Below are 25,778 nucleotides of genomic sequence, written 5' to 3'. Positions count from 1 at the left end.
TTTGCTGAAGACTAGAAATAACCCTAGTTGGTCATAAAATACCTGCAAGAAAACAGCCAAGCACCGAGAGCATCAAGGAGCCCACAGTTATCCTCCTCCCCAGTTGTGGGTTTCAAAATTTTTTACTACTGGTTCTGTGGGTGTGGCTTGGTGGCTGTGGCATGGCTTGGTGGGCGTGGCAGGGGAAGGATCCTGCAAAATCTCCATTCCCTCCACACACCAGGGGAAGGATACTGTAAAATCCCCATTTCCTCCCAATCAGCTGGGACTCAAGCAGGGAATCGATGGGGGCAGGGCCAGTCAGAATTTTTACTACCGGTTCTGTGGGTGTGGCTTGGTGGGCATAGCATGGCTTGGTGGGTGTGGCTTGGTGGGCGTGGCAAAGGATACTGTAAAATCCCCATTCCCACCCCATTCCAGGGGAAGGTTATTGCAAAACCCCCATTCCCTCCCGATCAGCTGGGACTTGGGAGGCAGAGAACAGATGGGGGCGGGGCCAGTCAGAATTTTTACTACCGGTTCTCCGAACTACTCGAAATTTCCACTACCGGTTCTCCAAAACTGGTCAGAACCTGCTGAAACCCACCTCTGCTCCTCCCCCACTCCTTCTCCTCCTCCAACCCCCTTCTAGCACTGATGATGTTCCCTAGTTGGGTCATGAAACGTCTGCAAGCAAACCAAGCAGGGAGAGCATCTAGGACTCCACAATTCTACTGTTTTAAATTGGTTTTTAGTCTGTTTTAGTCTGTTTTAATTTGTATTTATTGGGATTGTTTCGTTTGATGTGAGCCGCCGTGAGTCCTTCGGAGAGAGGGCAGCATATAAATACAATAAATAATCATAATCATAATAATTCTCCCCCTCCCTCTCATCCTCCTCCGCCCCCCTTTCATCCTCCTCCCCTTCCCCCTCCTTCTCTCACTCCTCCTCCTCCTCCTCCTCTCCTCCACCTTTTCCCCTCCTCCTCCTCCTCCTCCTCCTCCTCCTCCTCACACTGATGATGTTCCCTAGCTGGGTAATAAATCATCTATTAAGACTACAACCAAGCTCAGGGAGCACCAAGGGCCCCTCAGATGCAACAGTTATGGAAGAATCGCAGCCAATGCCCAACCACAGTTCGGGAACCTGAGACTTACAAACATGGTGGGGCCATACTGGAAAGCACTGGGAACTCCTGGCACACCAGCGTAATATGGCAAGCCAGTGTAGCTGTACCCGGGCGGCAACGTGGGGTTGAGGAAGGCCTGCTGAGCCGTGTGGTGGGCCTGGGTCTGGTTCTGCTGGGCCTGGGCAAGGGTGGTGGCGGGCGAGGGGGAAGCTGAATCTCCGCGGCCAAATTTTGTGATATCACCTGGACAGGAAGAAGGAAGTAACAAAACAGCGGTTCAGGAACGGACGTTAAGACTGTGGCGATTCCTCCTTGGGAGGATTGAACAGGTTGTCCCAAGGGGGCTTTTTCAGGAGACACCTGGATTTTCTTTTGAAGACGTTTCGCTTCTCATCCAGGAAGCTTCTTCAGCTCTGACTGGATGGTGGGGAATGGAAGGATTCTACTCCTTGCAGACAGCTGCTCATTTGCATCCTTTTAGAGGGTCGTGGAAGCTCCTGAAAAAAGCTCCTTTGGGACAACCATGACCTGGATGACGGAGAATCTCTACAGGCTTTGAGCTATGCAATTTGGGATGGAGACCCTTGAAATGGTGTGGGAGTAGAAACCGATTTCCAGAAAAATTGCAGACTACAGGAACCATTTGCACCACTCAGGTGACTCTCAAGACACACATTAGGCTCCAGGTGACCTTAACGACTCGTTAAAAAAGGATGCAAAGGACCAGCTGTCTGCAGGGAGCATAAATCCTTCCATTCCCCACCCTCCAGTCAAGAGCTGAAGAAGCTTCTTGGACGAGAAGCGAAAGGTCTTCAAAAGAAAAAACCAGAAAGTCCAGTTGCCTCTTGAAAAAGCTCCTTTGGGACAACCCTGACCTGGAGGACTGAGAATCTCTACAGACATTGAACAGGTTGGTTTTTGAGGCTCAATCTTTCTTAGAAGGACTGTTAATCTCTCTCTGCTGTTTTCATGGTTGTGCCTCCTGATGGCTGGTTGGTCCTGCCTCTAATACCTGGGACTGTCCACAGAAATTTGTCCCCATCTTTCTGTTACCCAATGATGGTTTCTGCCTATTCTGCTAAGGCTCTATACCAGGGGTGTCCAATCTTGACAACTTTGTGGACTTCAACTCCCAGAATCCCCCAGCCAGCAATACTGTTTCAAGTCTTCCACCAATACACTTTTTCACCATTCTGTGCTTTGTTATTCATCACATCTGTAAGCGTTTAGAACAGGGCAGTGGTGAAATCCAAATTTTACTACGGGTTCTGTGGGCGTGGCTTGGTGGGTGTGGCATGGCTTGGTGGGAGTGGTTTGATGGGTGTGGCAGGGGGAGGATACTGCAAAATCTCCATTCCCTCCCCACTCCACGGGAAAGAATATTGCAAAATCTCCATTCCCACCCCACTCCAGGGGAAGGATACTGTGAAATCCCCATTCCCACCCCACTCTGGGGCCAGCCAGAGGTGATATTTGCCGGTTCTCCAAACTGCTCAAAATTTCTGCTACCGGTTCTCCAGAACCTGTCAGAACCTGCTGGATTTCACCGCTGGGTCTCCAAACTTGACAACTTTAAGACCTATGTGTCAGGTTTCGATGCTATCTCAAAATAAATGAACTTCCAAACTGCCGATCTTTAAGGAAATTTTCTCTTTATTCGAGCACAGCCATCTGATCCTGACTCTTTTCGCGGTCAGTACTGACCTTTGCCCCCCAATCCCTCCCTTTCCGATCCCCAATTCTCTGCTTCTCATTGGCTATCTTCCAAGTCACTTTCCTGATTCCTTTCTTCGTCAGGTCACAGGAATGTCTCCCCCCTCCCCATCTCCGAGAAGACTGAATCTTCAAAGGGATTTAGCAGGCAAAAGTTCAGGCTTCTCCTCCCCTTTCTATGTCTGAGACGCTAACACTATGGACTTCAATTCCCAGAATTCCCCAGTCAACCAACTGGGAGTTGGAAGTCCACAAGTCTTAAAAGTTATCAAGGATGGGCAGCCCTGCTCTCCACTCTGGGAGGTTCAACAGAAAGTGTGTGTAGAAGAAGACCAAAAGAGGACTTAGATAGTCCAGGTGATGGACAGCCATGTGTCCAACCAGGTGAGCAAGAGTCCTGGAGATGACATCCATGTGAGCCTGAATTTTTGGTCTTCTCGGGGGTTGACAGAAAAGGCATAGGAAGCAATGGACTCTTCACTGGGGTAGCCATCACAATGCAACAATCAAACAACATGCAGCCTGGCATGGACAGAGGAAGTCCACAGCCATACCTGAACACTGCCTCACCTGAGTAAGGGTTGTTAGCAAGGGCTCCGTCTCTGCTGGTCAGGTTCGCAGGAGCAGGGAATGTGATTCCATAGTAATCCTACAAAAAGGAAAGCAACACAATAATTTACAGGTAGTCCTCAATTTATGACTGCAACGGAGTCCAGAAGTTTCTGTTGCAAAGCAAGGCAATAGCCATAGCTACTTAAGACTTATATACCGCTTCATAGGGCTTTACAGCACTCTCTGAATGGTTTACAGAGTCGGCCTCTTGCCCCCAATAATCCAGGGCCTCATTTTACCCAACTCAGAAGGATGGAAGGCTGAGTCAACTTTGAGCTGGACAGGATCGAACTGCTGGCAGTGGGCATGATTTAGCCTGTAATATTGCATTCTAACCACTGTACCACCATGGCTGTATATCTATCTATCTATCTATCTATCTATCTATCTATCTATCTATCTATCCATCCATCCATCCATCCATCCATCCATCCATCCTCCATCCAATCAATCCTCTTCTATCCATCCAATCCTCCATCTAGAGCAATAGTGATAGCACTTAGACTTATATAACACTTCACGGTGCTTTCCAGCCCTCTCTAAGCAGTGTACAGAGTCAGCCTCTTGCCCCGAACAATTTGGGTCCTCATTTTACCCACCTCGGAAGGATGGAAGTCCTGAGTCAACCCTGAGCTCCATCAAGATCGAACTCCAGACTGTGGGCAGAGTTATCCTGCAATGCTGCATTCTAAGCACTGCACCACCAAGGTTCTTAAGTGAGTTATGTTAATTTTATGACTTTTTTTGCCACAGTTAAGCAAATCAGTTGCTGAGTGACCTATGTGGTCGTTAAGCCAATCTGGCTTCCCACATTGACTCTGCTTGTTGGAAGCCAGTGTGAAGGTTACAAATGCTGATCACATGAACCCGAGACAGCACAACTGTCACAAGTACATGCCAGTTGCCAAGCGTCCAAATCCTGTTCACATGACCACGGGAATCCACAGTGGCCGTAAGTCACTTTTTCCACTGCTGTTGTAACCTTGAATGGTCACTAAGGAGAATGGTTGTAAGTCGAGCATTACCTCCATTTCTAAAACCAGATTACAGCCTAGACTACAGGTAGTCCTTAATTTACATCCGGTCACTTAATGACGGTTCAGAGTTCTGATGGACTTAATTGTACAGTGTACAGCATAGTGTACAGTACAGTGGACTAAAGCACCATTATTAACATCTGCTGCTTGCAATTACTGCAGGTTCGAATCTCTCCAAGGCTCAAGGTCGACTCAGCCTTCCATCCTTTCTAAGGTAGGTTAAATGAGGACCCAGTTTGTGGGGGCAACAAGCTGACTTTGTATAAATATACAAAAGGATGAAGGCTATTGCTTAACGCATTGTAAGCCGCCCTGAGTCTCCGGAGAAGGGCGGCATATAAATTAAAGGAAAAAAAAAAATTGCAAGCATCAAGGAAAACTTAAGAATTATTTGCTTTGAATCAAGTTATAGTAAACAGCGACATTTAAAAATCACCATATTTATCTTGTTAAAATCTATCTTGATTTTTAAAAAAAAAAAAAAAAGAAAACGATAGACAACTTCTTGTGGGTTCACCCAGGTGATCCCGGAATCTGAGCAAACTGAGCCCATTTTTTTTAAGCTGGAGCCTCCTGCAGCTCTAGCTCTTGCAGCAGAAAAATAGGAAGAATAAGAGAATAGCAGAGTTGGAAGGGACCTCAGAGGTCCTCTAGTCCAGCCCCTTGTTCAAGCAGGAGAACCTATACTATTTCAGACAGTTAGCTGCTCAGTCTCTTCTTAAAAACCTTCAGTAATAGAGCACCCACCAGTTCTGGTGGCAAGCTGTTCCCCTGCTTAATTGTCCTCACTGTCAGGAAATTTCTCCTTGGTTCTAAGTTCCTTCTCTCCTTGATTAGTTTCCATCTACTAAATAACAGAATATCAGAGTTGGAAGGGACCTTGGAGGTCTTCTAGTCCAGCCCCCTGCTCAAGCAGGAGAACCTATACTATTTCAGATAAATTTCTCTTCTTAAAAACTCCCAGTGTTGGAGGATTCAAAACTTCTGGTGGCAAGCTGTTCCCCTGCTTAATTGCCCTCACTGTCAGGAAATTTCTCTTTCATTCCAGGTTGCTTCTCTCCTTGAGTAGTTTCCATCTGTGCTTTCTTGTCCTGTCTACTCTAAAGAACAGGGTCAAATTATCATTTTGGGGTAGAGTAGGGGGCAGGAGAGGAAACACAGCTGGCCAAGGCTAAGCTTTAGAGAATCACGATCCCGGCTGTGTTGCAGGGTGTTTCAAATTAATTCTTGGCATGCTGCCTTTTTCCTCCTCCCTCCCGCTTTGTTTTCACATTCTTCGGAAGGCTATGCAGAGTAAGAAGCAGGCCTGAATTTGCACAAATCTTCCTTACATCACATTCACAGTTGTTACTGCATGAAATCATCTCAAAGAGATTGAGTCATTTCTTCCTTGTCCATATTTGGAACCGTAGTCCGTTCCCCCCCCCCCCCCCGCCACACACACACATACTTTCGGTTTCGAGTCTGTTTTGTTTTCAGTATCTCAGCTCCGACTCTTAATTCCAACATTGGGATTTCCAAAATAGAAAATGGAAAAAAAAAAAAAAAAGGGGGGGGGGGGACATGCTGCCAAGTATTTAATAAACAATGACTCGACTGGTAGCAGCGTTCACAATTTATTTTAAAAAGAAAACATCGAATAAAGGGGGAATAAAAGGAAGAGCGTTGGAAACAATCCAAGGAAGTCCGGTGTTAACAGAATAATAGGGTTAGGTGGGACCTTGGAGGTCTTCTAGTCCAACCCCCTGCTCAGGCAGGAAACCCTATAATCCTACCACATCTGTTAATACTACGTGGTATGAATTATTGGAAGAGGCCAACTTTTACGGAAGGTAAATGACTGATCTATATAAAGCCAAGCTATAGATTTTGGAATTAGGCAAATTTTGCTCCTGTTTGCCTCTGGGGGTATTTGAGTTGGTTGGTTGCAGATGTTTTATAGACTGCAATTGGCCCTTTTATGTGCCAATTGAGTCCTTTCCATGCATACGGGACCGCCTACTACCATCATCAGCCTCCCACCGACCAGTACGCTCCCACAGAGAGGGGCTCCTCCAGGTGCCGTCGGCCAAACAATGTCGGCTGTCGGCCCCTAGGGGGAGAGCCTTCTCTGTGGGGGCACCGACGATCTGGAATGAGCTCCCCCCAGAGATACGGAGGATTCCGGATCTGCGCACCTTCCGCCGCGAGCTGAAGACGCTTTTATTTCATCAAGCTGGCCTCGCCTAAATCTTCTCCCTTTTAAGTGTAAATTCTAAATTTTAATGGATTTTAAAATATGGGTATTTTTAAATTATGGGTATTAATTCAGCCAAATTTATTTAATCCATTTTATTCGATTTTAAATTTTGTATATTTATGTGTTTTATTTCATGGCTGTGCACCGCCCTGAGTCCTTCGGGAGTAGGGCGGTATAGAAATTCAATAAATAAATAAATAAATAAATAAATAAATAAATAAATAGGGGAGTTGTTTGGTGCCGTTAAAAGTATCGTCGATTTTCCTATTTTAGCCATGGCCAAGCCTTCTTGTTTTCTGCTCGGCCCAGTTTTATTGAGGTCTGAAAAAAAAAGTTTCTTGTGGCAGAGTTAAGCGGGGCGGATTAATTGCATCGGGGCCTGGATCCCGTGTCATGAAGAGCTTTAAAAGGTGATTCCCCAACACCTGGAAAGGCACCTGGAAACAAACTGGCAAACCCTCGCACCTCACCCCACAGCGGTGTGCCACTGCGCCCCAATGCAATTCCTACCCGTTACCCTTGCTCTGGTCCAACAGAGCTTCTTCAGACCTCAACGATCCTCTTTTAACGACCCCATAATCCCTTGCGGGGTGGAGTGTGGAAAATTGAATGGAGCTGACTGTTTACTGGCCGGATGCCCTTCCTGTCGCCAATGCGGAGTTTTGTTCGGCAGATACATTCTCAGTGTGCCCAGAGAGAGAGAAATATCTTCTGCAGACCTCAATAAGACGGTTAAAATAGCTTCTCGAAATATAAAATACAAAGGAAAATAAAAAAATAAGGGGAAACTAGAGATAATGATAAATAATGGGGAAACTAGCGTTGGATTCCGACAGTGGAAGATTACAAACTTACAGCCTCCACGTTTTACTTTTTTACACGTTCTCTTTTTCCTTCCCCTGGTTTCCCAGAGTTTTTATTTCCCTTTATATTTTGGTAAACTGATAACAATTTGAAAAGCCAACATACAAGGGTTAAAATAAAATTAGGCCGAGCAGATAACAAGAAGACCTGGCGATGGTTAAAAGAAGCAAAAATTGGGCCAGTCCAGGACTGTCTTGTATTGCCTTGTTCTGTACCAGTGGTCGCTTCCGAATACTCTTCAAGGGCAGCCCTATGGAGAGGGCATTGCAGTAATCCAGCTGGGAGATGACGAATGCAGAAGTGATGTTATCTCACTTCCCCTGCTTAGAGAGCAGATCGATGACATTAAACCGTGAAAGGTGATCGTGTGACAGTCCCCCCCCAGGACACAGCAACCGTCATAAATGTGAGTCAGTTGCCAAGCATCCAAATGTAAATGACGCAACCATGGGGACGCTGCAACGGTCGTAAGTGTGAAAAACGGTCGTAAGTCCCTTTTTTCAGTGCCGTTGTAATTTGGAACGGCCATTAAGTAGGAGCCTGAGTGGCGTAGGAGGCTAATGCCTCCTACTAAGGCAGCATTTAACATCCAGCTGCCTGCAATTACTGCGAGTTCAATTCTCACCAGGCTCAAGGTCGACTCAGCCTTCCATCCTTTCTAAGGTGGGTAAAATGAGGACCCGGATTGTGGGGGCAATAAACTGACTTTGTATAAAATATACAAAAGTATGAAGGCTATTGCTTAATGCATTGTAAGCCGCCCTGAGTCTCCAGAGAAGGGCGGCATATAAATAAATAAATAAATAAATAAATAAATAAATAAATAAATAAATAAATAAATAAATAAATAAATAAATAGTGACCCGTTGTAAGTCAAAATCTACCTACGTATTGCAAGACTCAAGGGTTGGCTTGCAGGCAATGAAATGTGCAGCATAGAACTAGCAGTGTTGGCTATTGGGGGGTGGGGGTCTTTTGGGGTGGGAGGAGGGGATAGGAAATATCATTTTGGGAGCTGGAAGAGACAGAATGAGGTCCCATCTCAGCTACAAGCATCGAAGCCCCACCAGCCCCACCAAAAGGGGGAAAACTCCATGGAAGTTGAAATTGAAAACTGAAACTGAAAGCAGGGGAATTCGAGAGAGAAATGATAAAAAGGAACATGGGCTACCAAGAGCATAAAGAGAGGGATGCTGGAGCCCTTCGCTTCAGTGCTGCTGGAGGACAGAGGGGAATCCATGGCAGAACCCAGAGCTGGGACTTCGTCGTATCCTTCCATGCCACCCAAAAAGATTCCCGTGCCCATGGGGCTGCTCTGCCTGGTGCTCCTGCTGACTGTTCCAGCCTCGGGATCGAACTGCAACCTTCTGAAACTGCAACAGCGAAGACTGAACTGGCAAAGCGTGGAGCTGCTGAAAGGGATGAAGGCGAGGCTTCCCGCACAGTGTCTGCGGAAGATGCCAGCGTTCAGTTTCCCCATACAACTCCTCGGGATACGACAGCCACAAGCTGCCACCAAAGCAGTCCTGGAGATGCTTCAGAGATTCCTGCATCTCCTCAAGAATGATCATCTTTGGGTCACCTGGGAGACCACCTTGAGAAAAAGGTCAGTCCGTTTTTTCTTTCTCCGTGTGTATATCTCTGTGCAGGTAGTCCTCGACTTACAACAGTCAATGGGGAAGTCCGATACTTTTAACAACCATGTTGCTAACTTAACAGCTGCAAGTCATTTACTTAAGAAAAAAGGAAAGCAAGAAAGGTCATTAAATGGGGGCAAAACTCACTTAACAAAAGTTTCAGCTACATAAATTTTGGGCTCGATTGAGGTCGTAAGTTGAGGACTACCTGTGGTAGGATGGGATCCAGGCAGGGAGACAAAATGGTTGAGGAAAAGTAATTATTTTTTTTCCTCTCAAACACTGCTGTTTTGTCCCAAAGGTGTTTTTTTAAAAGGCAACTGGACATTGTTAAATAAATAATTTATTAGTAAGTAATTATTATTCATTATCTATTAGATAGATATAGATAGATAGATAGATAGATAGATAGATAGATAGATAGATAGATAGATAGATGATAGATAGATAGATAGATAGATAGATAGATAGATAGATAGATAGATAGATAGAGGAATTTGCAGCCATCTGAAAGCACTGGAAAATATTCTGATTTAATTTATTTTTAAACTCTATCCTGCTTTACCCCTCCAGGAGCTCAAAGCAGTTAATGCAATATCAGGGATTTTCAATTCAATTGTATATAGAATGTGACAGATGTTTGTTTGTGTTTTATTTTGTATGGTTATAATGTACACTGAAGATGGCATTTAATTTCATTGTATGAGGTGCAATGACAATAAAGTAAACTAGCTAACTAAGAATACTTAGTTTTCCAATTTTTCTCCCAACAACATCCCTGTGAGGTAGCTCCCAAAAAAGGTGCTTTTCCCAAAGGCAACTGGACTTTCCTGGGCTTTTTTCTTTGAAAACATTTTGCTTCTCATCTGAAAAGTTTCTTCCGTTCAGTACTTCAGAACTGAGGAAGCTTCTTGGATGAGAAGTGAAATGTTTTCAAAGAAATCCCTCTCAATGGTGTTTTTTTCAAAAGGCAACTGGACTTTGTTTTGCCTTGAAGACGTTTTGCTTCTCATCTGAGAAGCTTCTTCAGTTCTGGCTTCAGTTCTGTGGCTCTTCTTCCAGCTGAGTCAGAACTGAGGAAGCTTCTCGGATGAAAAGTGAAACGTCTTCGAGGAAAAACCAAGGGTGCTTTTTTCAAAAGGCAACTGGATTTTGTTTTACCTTGAAGACGTTTTGCTTCTCATCCAAGGAGCTTCTTCAGTTCTGGCTTCAGTTCTGTGGCTCTTCTTCCAGTTGAGTCAGAACTGAAGAAGCTTCTCGGATGAGAAGCGAAACACCTTCGAGGAAAAAGAAAGTCCAGTTGCCTTTTGAAAAAAATACATTTGGAACAACTGTGATCCGGATGAATGAGAAATCTCTAAGAGACAATCTCTTACTGTTTTGTGATTCTAGGTTCCTCGAAAAGCTGCACGCGCAAACTCAGAGGATCCAGAGGTGCCTCGAAGGAAGAAAACCGAAGCTGGGAAAAAGCCAGAAGGAATGGATGCACAAACTGCAACTGATGAAGTATTTCCGCAGCATCAGGAATTACCTCGAGGAGAAGGGACTTGACAGATGCGCCCAAGAGTTTATAAGACATGAGATCCAGGTGGATTTCATGTATCTGGACAGACTGACCGAGAGAATGGAGATCTGAAGCGCGTTTTTAATCTATTTATTTTATATATGTATTTATTGGAGCCCTGCCTTTATTTATAGATATACATATTTTTTTACAAATGATACGAATGTTGAATTAAACGTTTCATTCAACGAAAGGTCAAATTAAGAGTCATTTTAATGTGGGAGCCACAAGAAAATATTAAGGTTTGATTTTGAACCGAAGCTGGACCCACTGGACTTTTTCAATAGTTTTTACATGTTCTGTTATTTATTTAATTATTTTGCAATGCTACGTTTTGAAATAAAAGTGTGCTTTTTTAAAAAAAAAAGAAAAGAAACTATGGGTAGTCTTTGACTTACGATGACGTAGCACCGTTCATTTAGTGACCATTCGATGTTACAACCCTGAAAAAAGTGACTTTTATGACCATTTTCCCTACTTACGACTGTTGTAGCATCCGCATAGTCACATGATCAAAATTCAGACACTCGGCAACTGACTCATACTTATATGACATTTGCAGTGTCCCGGGGTCACGTGATCCCCTTTTGTGATCTTGTAACACGCAAAGTCAACGGAGAAACCGGATTCACTTCACAACTATGTTATTAATTTAACAACTGCAGTGACTCACTTAACAACTGTGGCTAGAAAGGGCGTAAATTGGGGCCAAACTCACTTAACAAATGTCTCACGTAGCAACCTGAATTTTGGGGTCAATTGTGGTCGTAAGTGGAGGACTACCTGTATATAGGAGTGCAGGCAGGTTTCATCCCAACAGTTTGTCTCTGAGTCTCTTCTCTTTGCCTTTGGAGCAAAGGTTCCATGCTTACCTTTTAGGTGGAATTTTGGCCCTGCATTATATCCATTTATTTGCTTCTTGGTTCGTATCCTGCCTTTATTATTTTCGCAAGTAACTCGAGGCAGTGAACGTATCCGACACACCTTCTTGCTCCTATTTTCCCAACAACAACAACCCTGTGAGGTGAGCTGGACTGAAAGAGATTGACTGGACCAAAGGCAATCAGCTGGCTTTCACACCTAAGGCGGGACTAGAACTCTGCATCTCCTGGTGATTGGCCCAAAATCACCCAGTCAGCTCTCATGCCTAAGGCGGGATTAGAACTCACTGTTTCCTGCTGATTGGCCCGACATCACTGAGCTGGCTTTCAGTTCTAAGGCGGGACTAGAACTGGTGATTGGCCCAAAATCATCCCGTCAACTCTCATGCCTAAGGCGGGACTAAAACTCACCGCCTCCTGCTGATTGGCTCAAAGTCACTAAATCTGCTCTCATGTCTGAGGCAGGACTGGAACTCACAGTCTCCTGGTGATCGGCCCATAAGTCACCCAGCTAGTTTTCATGGATAAGGCAGGACTAGAACTCACTGACTCCCGTTCTCTAGCCTAGTGACTTAACCACCAGACCAAATTGGCTCTCTTTAGCTTATTATTAACATTAATTGAGTAACAGCAATACAGATAGCTCTCTAGTTATGACCAGTTGCTTAATGATTGATCAAAGTTAAGACTGACCCGAAAAAGAGAAGCTGCAACCCAGTTCTAGGGCTCGGCCCCCTCCAATTCAATTCAATTCAAATCTTTATTGTCAGCGCACAACGTATGTGCAATGAGATTGGTGGAGCTCCTACAGTGCACACCCCCCCAACACAATACAACTCACAGTGAAGACAGAAAGTCCCTAACCCAATAAATCATGTTAACAAAACACCCAGTCATATTGCACCAGTGTGAACATGTTACACATTGCGCCGGCCCTGCAATCCCTCATACTACATAGTTATGATGTTATTTCTCATTCAGGAGTCTGACAGCCCACGGATGAAAACTGTTCTGCAGCCTGTTTGTGGTCTGTCCCAGCTACGGACCCCAAAGAACGCAGCACACACAAAGTCCATTCAAACCTTAGTTTACTAAATAAACCAGTCTTTTACAACAATGGCTGTTAATTAATTGCATTAACAGCCGCCAAGAATTCAAAGAATAATAACTGAAAGCTTACTGTGGTTGGCAGAATGCCCAGAAGCAATTTGCAGGAAGCTGATAAGATAAGCAAAACACGAAGGTATGTGAACTAAGTTGTTTCCTGCAAATTGCTCCAGTCAGCGTTCCTCCTTAAATACGTTAAGGGAGTGGCCAATTAGCCCCAAGCCTTACCCTTGAGGAGACCACCTCCTGAGGAGCCACTCCTGCCTTTTGGCCACTCTGCGCACCCGTGCATCGAGAAGAGGCTCCTCCTCTTCATCCTCTTCACTTATGGGAGCTTCTGAAGGCCCTGGCTGAATCCCCACCTCTGGCACCCCATCTTCTCCAGCCTCCTCATTGTCTGACTCGAGTGCCAGCTGCACAGGCTGCTGGTGCAGCACCACACCAGCCTCCTCGCTGTCTGAATCAGCTACTACCTGCACAGGCTGCTGAAGGGCCACAACAGTTTGTGCGGCTGGCTATGCTTCTATATCTCCTTCCCGATCCAGAAAATATAAAGCCATGAACACAGCACAGTTTGTGACTTTTACAGGCAGTCCTCAACTTATGACCATTCCAAGTTACCCTCAGCTAAAAAAGGTGATTTATCACCAATAGTCACACATAACGATTAATACAATCCTGTCCCCATTCTTAAGATGTCAGTGAAGTCTCCTCAGAACTACCCTTCCAATTATGTTTCTTTTTGCTTTCAATAAAAAGAGCAGGCTTCTCTTTGCTTAGCCATTTACCCGATAAATTATATGGTAAACCAACACAACACTGCTCAGAACAGAGAGAGGACACCCTTCAGAGACACAAGGAAACACAAGAACCTTCCGTGTGATTGGTCAATGAAATACCGGGATGGAGACAACTTTCTTACCTTACAATGAATCTTATTGGTCCTACACAGAAAATAATGAGTAAAATATAGATGCAGGCTAACAGAGTTGGAAGGGACCTTGTAGGTCATCTAGTCCAACCCCGCACCCAAGCAGGAGACCCTACTACACCACTTCTGACAGAGGGCAGCCCAGCCTCTTCTTGAAAGCTTCCAGGGATGAAGCTCCCACAACTTCCGAAGGCAGTTTCTGTTCCATTGATTGATAGTTCTCACTGTCAGAAAAGTCCTCCTTATTTCCAGGTTGAATCTCTCCTTGGTCAGTTTCCATCCATTATTCCTTGTCTGGCCTTCGGGTGGATTGGAGAATAGCTTGACCCCCCTCCTCCTCTCTGGGGCAGCCCCTCAAATACTGAGAGACTGCTATTATGTCTCTTTGTTATATTAATATAATGAAGAACAGTTACAAGAACTGGGTATGTTTAGTTTAATGAAAGGAAGGACTAGGGGAGACAGGATAACAGTCTTCCAATATCTCAGGGGTTGCCACGAAGAAGAGGGAGTCAAGCTATTCTCCAAAGCACCTGAAGGCAGAAGAAGCAACAGATGGAAACTAAGCAAGGAGAGAACCAACCTAGAACTTTCTTGACAAGTAGAAGAATTAATTAGTGAAACAGAAGTTGCCTTCAGAAGTTGTGGATGCTCCATCACTGGAGGTTCTTAAAAAAGAAATTGGATAATCATTTGTCTGAAATGGTATAGGGCAGCGATGGCTAACCTTTTTGCCGTTGCGTGCCAAAAGCAGAGGAGTGCAAGGGGGCCGCGCGTGCCCACGTCCATAATTCAATCTGTTCCCCCCTCCCCCGCTTTTGGCACGTGATGGCATGGTGGGTCCGGTAGGTCCGTTTATTCGCTCTCCCCAGGCTCGAGGCTTTCTTGGAGCCTGGGGAGGGCGAAAACAGCCTCCCCACCTCCCCCGGAGGCCCTCCGGAGGATGGAGCCCGTTTCTCGACTTCCGGTGGGCCCGGAAGGCCCGAAAATCAGCTGGCCAGCGTGCGCATGTGTGCCGGAGCTGAGCTCACGTGCCACCTGTGGCACACGTGCCATAGGTTCACCATCAACGGTATAGGGTCTCCTGCACAAACAGGGGTTGGACTAGAAGACCTCCAAGGTCCCTTCCAAGTCTTGTTATCCTTTTATAAATGAGGAAGGAAAACTGTTGAGTAAATGCTTCCTTGTACAAAGGCTGGTATCAGAATGAATGCACCCGGCTGAAGCAACTCTGAGCATGCAACTGTGTGACGCAACAGTTTTCCGTTATCCAGGGTTTTGGTGAGAAGGAAAAACTCATACGTAAAGTTCAAGAGAAAGTTGCCATGCAGCGTGAAAAGAAATCTTGTCTGGTTGCAAACATGACTGCCTCCCTCCACAATTTGTAAGCTTTTATTGAAAACAATGAGAATTGCAAAGGCTGGAAACCTACCCTTTATGTTTTGCAACTGAAGACACAGGATTGCTGAAACTTAGATGCCACTTTCCATATACAATTATATATTTAAAGACTCCGTAAAGTGAGAAAATTAAAAAAAAGGGTTACTTACCACAGGCAGCCTGGATTGGAGCATCTGAAGATCATCATAACCGTAAATCTGCTTAAAGACAGGAAAAGTACACATGCAAACATCACAAGATTGATGTTTCCCTCCACAAACCCCACTCTCTTCTAGCACTGATGATGTTACCTAGCTGGGTCATGAAACATTTGCAAGAAAATAACCAAACTCAGACAGCACCAAAGCCCCACAGTTCTCCTCCCCACCTCCTCTCCCTCCCTCCCTCCCTCCTCCTCCCTCTTCCTTTTCCTCCTCCACTCCACAAACCCCACTCCCTTCTAGCACTGATGACGTTACCTAGTTGGCTAATTAAATGTCTACAAGGAAACAACCAAGCTCAGAGATCACCCAGGGCCCCACTGCAAATCAAATAAATTCTAAAACCCTGAGATGCCCAAGAAGGTTCAGATCAGGGATTACTTGTGAACGGAGGGCTTCCTCTTCTTTGCTCGTTTCCTGAATTCTATAGGGGCCCATAATGTACAACCCATAGACAGGATTGTAACTGCCCTACCTGTCTCCAGATTCAACTGAGTGGTCAGGAAAGGACAGGGCCCAGGCTGACCCTCCACCTCCACCCCAGAGCCCTCCCCATAACCAGCTGCTCAACACCTCCCCATAACCGGCAGCAGGGCAAGACAAGGGAGGGAAGGAGGCACAAGGAAATAGCTTACTGGGTAGGCAGGCAGGAGTCCTCCAGGTCCGACAAAATACTGGTTATGCAACAAGGGTGGCACACCTTGGGGAAGGTTGGGGGGCGCTTTGGCTGCAAATAAAAAGAAACACTTTTAAAACAAAACACCCCCTTAGCAAATGGGGAAAGAAGAGGACAGACGGCTTCGAATTGGGGCATTTCGAGAAAGCTGGGAGTCACTTCCGATCGCGACAGACAAAGAGGCAAGGAAGAAGAAGTTGTTGCGGTAAACAAGAAGAAGAGACCCAGTGGATCACCTTGGTTCTGAGACCCCTGTCCAACCCGATCCCCTCCCTCCCTCCCTCCCTCCCTGCTGCCTTCCGTTTTGCTCTCTCTGTTCAACTGGAAGCCTCCTCAGATCACCGCAGACCGTTCTGAGAGCCACTGAGAAGTTCTTGACTTAACACAACACCCTGTAGGGGGAATCTCATTGGTTACGTGATGGGAGATCTTTTTTTTTTTTTTTTGACCCTCAAATGAAGCAGATGGCAGGGAGTCCTCGACTTACGACTACAACCGAGCCCAAAATCTTCATTGTTAAACAAGACGGGGGAGTTTTGCCCCATTTTCCAGCCTGTCTTGCCAGAATCGTTAACTGCAGTGACTCAGTCGCTTAAGAGAATCTGGCTTCCCCATTGACTTTGTTTCTCAGGTCGCTAAACGTGAATCACGTGACAACCCCCGCCCAGGACAATGCAACCGTCATAAATGTGAGTCAGTTGCCAAGCACCTGAATTTTGATCACTTGGCCACAGGGATGTTGCAATGGTCGAAAGTGTGAAAAACAGTCTTAAGTCACGTTTTTCCAGTGCCGTTGTAACTTTGGTCACTAAATGAATGCTTGTTAAGTTGAGGACTTCCTGTATTTTCAAACTCACAAAGAACGTAACTTCCACCTGGCGCCTTCAGCACTATCAAAAATCATCCGTTTGTGGAGGCTTCTGTCGTTAAATTTATAGCTAACGATGATGGATTGGATCAGGCCCTGGGAAATCTGTTTATTATTATTCAATTTGTGCACTGTCCGATTCCCAACAATTCTGGGTTGTTGACAAGAGAAAGTGAGACTTAAAATGATAAAAACGGAATGACAGTACTAGTAGCAGTAACGATGGCAAAACAGGGCCGCGACAGACGCACAACCTGGTTCTAAAAAGGGGGTGAACCCATCCTAGTTAAAGGCCAGGGATGCCATTCCAGAGGGCAGGCAGAAATTTCCCGACAGTGAGAACAATTAGCCAGTGGAACAGCTGGACACTAGAAGTTTTGGTTGCTCCATCACTGGAGGTTTTTAAGAAGAGATTGGACAACCATTTGTCTCAACTGGTATAGGGATTCCTGCTTGCGCAGGGGGTTGGACTAGAAGACCTCCAAGGTCCCTTCCAGCTCTGATATTCTGTTATTCTAAAGCGGCTTCCTCAAGGACGTTTCCTTGTAAGGGTATATAGACCCAAGAAGAGAATTTGCAAGAATTTGCATTCTCTTTCCTTCTTGTGCCATTGTGCTCTGGTCCGCTAAAGCTTCTGGGTGGATTTCAAGGGCAGCCCCATGTAGACTGTGATGTAAAAGTCAAGCCATGAACTGACCGGGATATGAGTTACTGCCTGAAAAGCCTCCCAATTGAGAGAGGGGCACAACTGCCATACCAGATAAAGACCTGAGCGCAGGTCTCCTTGGCCACAGCTGCCACCTGCTGATTTAGCACCTGTGAGTCCAGGAAGAACCCCAGATGACGTGCCATTCACGAATGAGGAAGTGCGATAGGTAGTCCTCGATTTACGACCGGAATTGAGCCCAAAAGTTAGCTTGCTAAGTGAGGCAGGTATTATGGGAACTTCGCCTCATTGTACGACCTTTCTTGCCACGGTTGTTAAGTGAATCACTGCACTTGTTAAGTTAGTCACAGGCTGTTAAGTGACTCGGGCTTCCCCTTTGACTCGGCTTGTTAGAAGGTCACGAAAAGGGGATCACAGGACCCCGGAATAAGCAACTGTCGTAAGTACATGCCAGTTGCCAAGCCTCTGAATTTTGATCATGTGACTGTGGAGATGCTGCAATGGTCCTAAGTGTGAAAAATGGTCATAAGTCACTTTTCCAGTGCTGTTGTAATCTTGAATGGTCACTAAATGAATGGCTGTAAGTCGAGGACTACCTGTATTCCATCCAAGGTCAGAGATAGAATATCTCCAGTCCTGGTTGGCCCAAGCATCCAAAAGGTAGGTTTGAGTCGGAGATGGTTCCTCCCGTTACAAAAATCGCAGAGTCTCCAACCACTGAGGCAGAAACCTGACAGAATTATTATTAGTTCAATTTATATGCCGCCTTTCTCCGAAGACTCAGGGCGGCTGAGACTCAGAATCATCTGGCTGACCCGGGGATCAAAATATATAATTAGGCATCATCGGCATACTGATAATACCGAAACCCAAATCGATGGATGGCGTCACCCAAAGGTTTCATGTCTGTGGAGATTCTCCGTCATCCAAGTCATGGTTGTCCCAAAGGGGCTTTTTCAAAAGGCGACTGGACTGTGTTTTGACTTTAAGATGGGAGGGAGGGAGGGAGGGAGGGAGGGAAGGAAGGAAGGAAGGAAGGAGCTTTTTCAAAAGGCAACCGGACTTCCCTTGTTTTTCCTTGAAGACATTTTGCTTCTCATCTAAGAAGCTTCTTCAGTTTTTGGATGAAATGTAGAAGGTTCTTGGATGAGAAGCAAAATGTTAGGAGGGAGGGAAGGAAGGAAGGAGAAAGAGAAAGAGAGAGAGAGAAAGAATGAATGGAAGGAAGGAAGGAAGGAAGGAAGGAAGGAAGGAAGGAAGGAAGGAAGGAAGGAAGGAAGAAAAGAGAGAGAGAGAGAGAGTAAGAAAAAAAGGAAGGAAGGAAGGAAGGAAGGAAAAAGGAAGGAAGGAAGGAAGGAAGGAAGGAAGGAAGGAAGGAAGGAAGGAAGGAAGGAAGGAAGTCCAGTTGCCTTTTGGAAAAAGTATCTTTGGGCCAATGATTCCATGCACACATTGAATCAGAGGGGGGGGGGAAACAGAAGATCCCTGTAGCACCCCACAGAGGAGGGGGCCTAGGGAACAATCTCTCCATCATCCAAGCCCCCCCACAGCCCCCACTGCAGAGCCATCTCCAGTCCCAGAGCTCAGGATACCGTGACGAATGGTCTCCAGTGCTACTGAGAAGTCAAGGAAAACCAAGAGAGATGCCCCATGCCTACCCCGGCTCTGCCAAGGTAGCATGACCAAGGCAGTCCTAGCGAACCTGAAACAGGATTGAAACAGGATTAAAATACGGTTTAAGAGAAAACCAAAAAGTAGAAAAATCTCATTGAAATTTAGACGACTGAAAGTACAGGCAATCCTCGACTTACCACCGCAAGTGAGCCCAAACTTTCTGTTGCTTTGTGAGACAGTTGTTAAGCAAGTGCTGCCCCATTTTACAACCTTTTTCGGCACAGCTCTTAAGTGGATCCCTGCAGTCATTAAGTGAATTTGGTTTCCCTTATTGACTTTGCTTGTCAGCAGGTCGCAAAAGCGGATCACGTGACCCTGGGGGACTGCAGCCGTCATAAATACGAAGCAGTTGCCAAGCGTCCAAATTCTGATCGTGTGCCAATGGGGACGCTAAAAATGGTGGCTAAGTGTGAAAAACTTTCCTAACTCGTTTTTGTCCAGTGCCATTGTTAACTTTGAACTGTCGCTAAACGGACGGTTGTAACTTGAGGACTACCTGTACTGTATTAAGTGAAAAGGATGAAAATCAAGAGAGGCAGAAGGATCCTGCTGAAAACATAGTCCACCCTGTGAAAATTGAAAAAAACAAAGCAATTATTTCTGCAAAAGGCTGCCAGAACTTCCTGTGAAAGGTAAAAGATTTTGCAAAACAACCTTCTCTTGATTTTTGATGGCAAAATTGATGCTGAAAAACCTCTAAACCTCAACCTTCATCAATCTTTGGAGCTGAATTTGAATTCAGCTGAATTCGAATTCAGTGCTTTCCATGCTGAAGGGGAGCCAGATGTACCCTAATTCAGACTGACATCTTCCGCAAGAAATCCTATATAGGTAGTCCTCTATTTACGACCACAATTGAGCCCAAAATTTCTGTTGCTAAGTGGAGACGTTGGTTAAGTGAGTTTTGCCAAATTTTATGATCTTTCTTGCCCCAGTTGTTAAATTAATCCCTGCAATTGATAAGTTAATAATCCGGTAGTTACATGTTGTCACATGACCTTGGGACACTGCAACTGTCATAAGTACATGCCAGTTGCCAAGCATTTGAATTTTGATTACATGGCCATGGGGATGCTGCAAAGGTTGTTAACTGTAAAAAACACTCGCAAGTCACATTTTTCAATGCTGTTGTAACTTTGAACGGTCACTAAAGGTTGTAAGTCGAGGACTACCTGTACCGGACGTTCTAGCCCCAATAACTTCTGCATGGACGTCATCCTAATTTCCATGATTAATTATTATTTTTTGAATAATTGGAAATTGTCTTAGCAAGAGAAAGGGGGATAATACGGATTCCATTCTACTTTCTCACAATTGCAAGGCTACACTTCTTCTTTGCAGTTGCAGCTACTTTACCCTGGATATGTAGGAATTTCACATATTTCCACGCGTTAAAAAGCCAGGCATTTTTTTTTTATTTTGTAGGCCGTGCGCAAAGCGTGCTTTTTTTAAAAAAGCCAGTCTTTTAAGAAAAGGCATCCTGTTTTTTTCAATGCTCAAGGGGTCTCTCATGGATGGACCCGCAGGCTCAAATCCTCTCTTGCTACAGCCATGCGATCGGTTAAGATTGCGAACCTGAAGACACTAAGGGAGCGGCCCGGCTGGTGGGAATTGGCAGAGAGACGCTGGTCGCATTCAGGCCGAGGCTGTGGGTCGTGCTGGCCAGGCTGGTGGCCGAAGAGGTGGTAGCCAGGGTTGCGGCAACTGAGAAAGTGTTGGAGGGCTGGAGCGCGGTGGCGTTCTCGACGCTGTTGTGCTGGAAAGGAAAAAGAGGCGGCGTGAGGTTAAAAAACAGAACCAAGGAGATTCCTCACCAAATGTAAGCTTCATTAACAAATGACATACAAGGGGGGGGGGGGTCCTTGATGATCTCTGAGCTTGGTTGTTTTCTTGCAGACGTTTCATGACCCAACTAGGTAACGTCATCAGTGCTGAAAGAAAGGGGTTGTGCTCTCCGTTTATGGCCCAAAGGTGCTTTTTCAGGAGGCAACTGGACTTTCTTGTTTTTCTTCGAAGACATTTCGCTTCTCGTTGCAAGATTCTTCTTCTGCTCTGACTGAAAGTCCAGTTGCCTCCTGAAAAAGCACCTTTGGGACAACCATGACCTAGATGGCCGAGAATCTCTAGAGCAGGGGAGTCAAACACAAGGCCTGTGGGCTGAATCCGTCCCGCAATGTGGTCGGATCCGGCTTGCAGGGCTGTCCTGGAAAATGCAAGGGGCCAGCCTGCGTTGCTTCGGGCTGGTCTACCCAATGCAAAGAGGAAACAGTTTGGGGAGTGGTGTCAAGCTGGCCACGCCCCCGCCTGGAGGTCAACCACAGCCCTGATGTGGCCCTCAATGAAATTGAGTTTGTCAGCCCAGCTCTACAGGCTCTCTGTTTATATACAAGTGCTTTGGATAAATGGCTGTCCAGTCCCTTCTTAAAAAACTCCAGTTGCCCCCTGCCCCCAGCAGACATTTGGTGCCCATTGAGAAGGACTGGGCCAACCTATCTACAAGACAAAAGACCTTCAGCTCCAGGGTAATGGGATTAAGACATGACCCTCCAGCACATAACAGGATTATCTAGTAGCAGGCCTCACTGCAAATCTCCAAAGGACATTGCATCAGAATCCAAACTTCAACCAAACTTATCTCAGACAAACATGACCCCACATGGCCCCATGGGATTCTGACTACAGCTAATAGAATACATGCCCTTGCCACAGAACAGAAAGCTCAAGGGCAAGGCCCAAGAGAAGGTATAAATAACCCTCACTCTCAACCCCATGTGTTCAGCTGCACCAGAGAGCCATGTGCTTGGTGGTTCTGCTTTGGCATTAAACCATCTTTCCAATCAGCCTCCATGTTTCCAGTGTCTTTCTCCCCGCTTGGAACTGAACCAGATGGATATTTCTTCCAACACACGCATCAAGAATATCTCAGAAACCACCGACAGACTCCTACAACCACATGGAATCAGTGCAGCACACAAGCCAATTCAAGCCCTTCAAAATATCCTAAGCAGACCAAAAGACCCAACAGCCCCAGAAGCGAAAAACAGGAGTCATCTACAACATACAATGTAAGGACTGCAACAACCACAATGGAGGACAAACAGGCAGAAGGCTGGCAGAACGCATCCATGAACGCCAACTGGCAGTCGGAAGACAGGATGAAAATTCTTTAATTTCACAATATATAGACAGATTTAACCATAGTTTTAATTGGGAAAATGTGACTATCCTAGACCAGGCCAAGTCCAAAAATGCCAGGGAATGTCTAGAAGCCTGGCACTCTGACATATCAGCCATCCATAGACACAGGAACGTTAACAACATCTATAGACTATGCAGAAGAGACAATCAACCAGCCCAAAAGAGAAAAAGACTCCAGCATCTCTTCATCGATAATCGGCACCCACATCAGCATAGATTAACTCCAAGGTTACCGTCGGACCAACAGTCAAGTAAATTAATCCCCCAATCAAGAAACTGTCAAAAGAGCCATCAGCAAACAGCCCAACCAAAGGACCTCTAAGACCCACACAGGCAGGCAAGACACCAGAATGTAAATTGACAGCAAACTGCATTCCCTTCTAGCACTGATGATGTTACCTCGTTGGGTAATGGAACATCTGCAAGAAAACAAGCAAGTTCAGAGAGCACCAGTGACCCCACAGTCCTCGTGCTCCTCCTCCTATCCACACATCCCGCTCCTTATTAGCATTGAAGATGTTACCTAGTTGGGTAATGAAATGTCTACAAGAAAACAAGCAAGCTCAGACAAGGACCCCTCAAAGTCATACGTTCTTCTTTTGGACCTGAAACAGACAACCGTCCGAGAGTGACAGAAAATCAGCTAAAGGTGTCTAAAGGGGTAGATGGGAAATCGATCTCAGGGAAAATAAATGCCAATAAAGATGTTATGGCATGAGCATATTTTATGATTTGGGAGAGAAGCTGCTCTTACCTCCCATTAATTTGCTTCTAATAACTGTCGAGCCTCAGATACGAACAAGTTAAGAATAAACCTGGGAGAGTGTAAACAATCATCCACTTCATTTAACGACCCCATAATCCCTTGTGGAGTGGAGTCTGGGCAACTGAATGGAGCTAGCAAAGTGTTTTAATGGCCAGCTGCCCTTCCTGTCACCAATGCGGAGTTTTGTTCAGCAGATATATTCTGCCTCTACCTAGGATTGAACTCACAGCCTCCAGATTGTGAAGCAAGAGCTCCACCTCTAGGGCACCGTTCCACTCCGTGGGAGAGTGTTAACAATGCTGAAAATATATTAGCTCTTCAAAAGGGGAATCACCGCATTCTTCCTTGCAAATACACCATTCGAGCAGGTGAAGCAATATATTTGCGTTCATCAGTGGAATGCTAAGCTGCTGCGCTAACCTAATTTAACAGTATTTTGGTATTTTGTATTTATTTATCTTGTCATGCTAATGTAGTGTATATAGGAGGTGGTGACCCTTTGAGAGCTGTAGGCAATGAAATTTCATTTTAATGTATGCCGATTAGTGGACATTCAAAGTGACAATAAAGTTATTCTAAGTCTAAAGTCTAAGTACTATTTTTGCCTGTTTTAAAACAACACACCAGAAGTGTGTTTTAGTAACAAGAGGGTTGTCCCTAAAGCAGCAGGGGTCCAACCTTGGCGACTTTAAGACTTGTAGACTTCCAACTCCCAGATTTCCCCAGCCAGCTATACTGATTGGGGAATTCTAGGAGTTGAAGTCCACAGGTCTTAAAGTCGCCGAGGTTGGATTCCCCTGCCCCAAAATGTAAATTAATATAAGTTAAATGTAAGACACCACAAAGGCATACACTTTTTGTGAAATTAAACAGGATACTTCTCAGGGCCTCCTCAGGGTGCCGTCGGCCAGACAATGTCGGCCGGCGACCCCCAGGGGGAGAGCCTTCTCTGTGGCGGCACCTGCCCTCTGGAACGACCTACCCCCAGAGATACGCACAATACCAGACCTCCGGACTTTTTGCCGGGCCCTGAAAACTCATTTATTTCACCTAGCCGGGCTGGCTTGATCCCATCCCTTCAGTTTTAATTTGAAATTGATTTTAATTGGGTTGTTTTAAATTGTGGGCTGAAATTATTTAATTACCTTTTAAACTGTTTTTAAATTTTATATGTTGTGTTTTATCATGGCTGTTCACCGCCCTGAATCCTGTTGGAGAAGGGCGGTATACAAATTAAATAAATAAATAAATAAATAAAAATGTTCACTTCTAGACAGGACTCACCGTATGTGACGAGGCAGAAGAGAGGCTGCTTGGATGATCTGAGAGAGAACTGAGCAGAAACCAAAAACAAAGAGTTATTTTACGTTCAGTCCATTCTTATCTAAGCATCCAGTCTCTGGTCTCCCTCAAAGTCGACAATCGTGTGGAGAGAGTCAGTTCAAGAGGTTCAGAAGAAATCTTTAGAAGAAAACCACCACACCAAAGTCTACTTGCCTCGTGAAAGCTTCAGCTACCGAAGATTTATGAGCTCAATGCTGCTGGGCCTAGGCCTCCACAGAACGAGTGAACGAATGGATTTATATCCCACCTTTTAATTTTTATTTTTATTACAAACAACCTAAGGTGTTGATCATATTGTCCTTCCGCCACCTATTTTTCCTCACAACAATAATCCTGTGATGGGGATTGAGCTGAGAGCGAGTGGTTGGGTCAAAGTCATCCAGTCGGCTTTCATGCCCAAAATGGGACTAGAATTCTCCATCTCCTGGTGGTTGGCCCAAAGTCATGCAGCCAGCTTTCATGACTAAGGTAGGACTAGAACTCACCATCTCCCCAGGGATTGGCCCAGTCACCCAGCCAGCTTTCATGCCTAAAGTGGGACTAGAACTCAGTCTCCTTGTGACTGGCCCAAAGTCTCTTGGTTGGCTTTCATGTCTAGGGCGGGACTAGAACTCATAGTCTCCTAGTGATTGGCCCAAAGTGACCCAACTGGCTTTCCTGACTAAGGTAGGACTAGAACTCACTGTCTCCTAGTGATTGACCCAAAGTCACGCAGCCGGCTTTCATGATTAAGGTAGGACTAGAACTCACCATCTCCCCAGGGATTGGCCCAGTCACCCAGCCAGCTTTCATGCCTAAAGTGGGACTAGAACTCACAGTCTCCTGGTTTCCACCACCATCTCCCTCCCAATCTGGGGCATTTTCCTGATGCGTGTGCTTCCGTTGCCAGAATTTCCCTAGCCAAATGGCCCTTCCCGTTGCTGGGCATTCTGAAGAAGCTGTTAAGACCTTCTCCCTTGTTCTTCTCAATAGTGCCAGGCCAACCAAGAAAAGGAGGCAGTTCGGATTCATCCCGAGTCTTAGCAGGATGGAACACTTTATCAATGAAATAAGCTAATTTATCAGGATCTCCATGGCGTTCCCTGCTCACACAGCTATTGGTGTAGTGGAATGGGGTCTGGATTCCCAGGAGGGATGGGCCGCATTCCAGAGGAGCAAGAAACAATGCCCTTTAGGTAGTTTGTGGAGAGAAAGAGGGTGAAAACAGCTCCTCCCTAATACTTCCTAGGGTATATGCCTTATATTAGATGCTTTCGTTTGTTAAGATTCTGTCTATCAGTGAGGAACAATA

General features: G+C 45.5%; 1 protein-coding gene across 2 annotated transcripts in view; it reads right to left on the bottom strand.

Moving 5' to 3' along the window:
* The window catches only part of UBAP2 (ubiquitin associated protein 2), a 136,433-nt gene that overhangs the window by 11,976 nt on the left and 98,679 nt on the right, over positions 1-25,778 (bottom strand). The window contains exons 18-23 of one of the 2 annotated variants that reach the window (XM_070938977.1): positions 24,428-24,476; positions 20,755-20,935; positions 15,930-16,021; positions 15,244-15,294; positions 3,392-3,470; positions 1,137-1,351 (exon numbers count right to left, since the gene is read on the bottom strand). In XM_070938977.1, the coding sequence (XP_070795078.1) occupies positions 1,137-1,351; positions 3,392-3,470; positions 15,244-15,294; positions 15,930-16,021; positions 20,755-20,935; positions 24,428-24,476 (667 nt within the window). The remainder of the gene's footprint in view (positions 1-1,136; positions 1,352-3,391; positions 3,471-15,243; positions 15,295-15,929; positions 16,022-20,754; positions 20,936-24,427; positions 24,477-25,778) is intronic. The other variant, XM_070938978.1, reaches the window with a different exon arrangement.

The sequence above is a fragment of the Pituophis catenifer genome, unplaced genomic scaffold (assembly GCF_029215685.1).
Source record: "Pituophis catenifer annectens isolate HBS135680 unplaced genomic scaffold, rPitCat1.0.hap2 SCAF_2, whole genome shotgun sequence".
Taxonomy (NCBI): domain Eukaryota; kingdom Metazoa; phylum Chordata; class Lepidosauria; order Squamata; family Colubridae; genus Pituophis; species Pituophis catenifer.
This window is presented reverse-complemented; position numbering and strand designations above follow the sequence as displayed.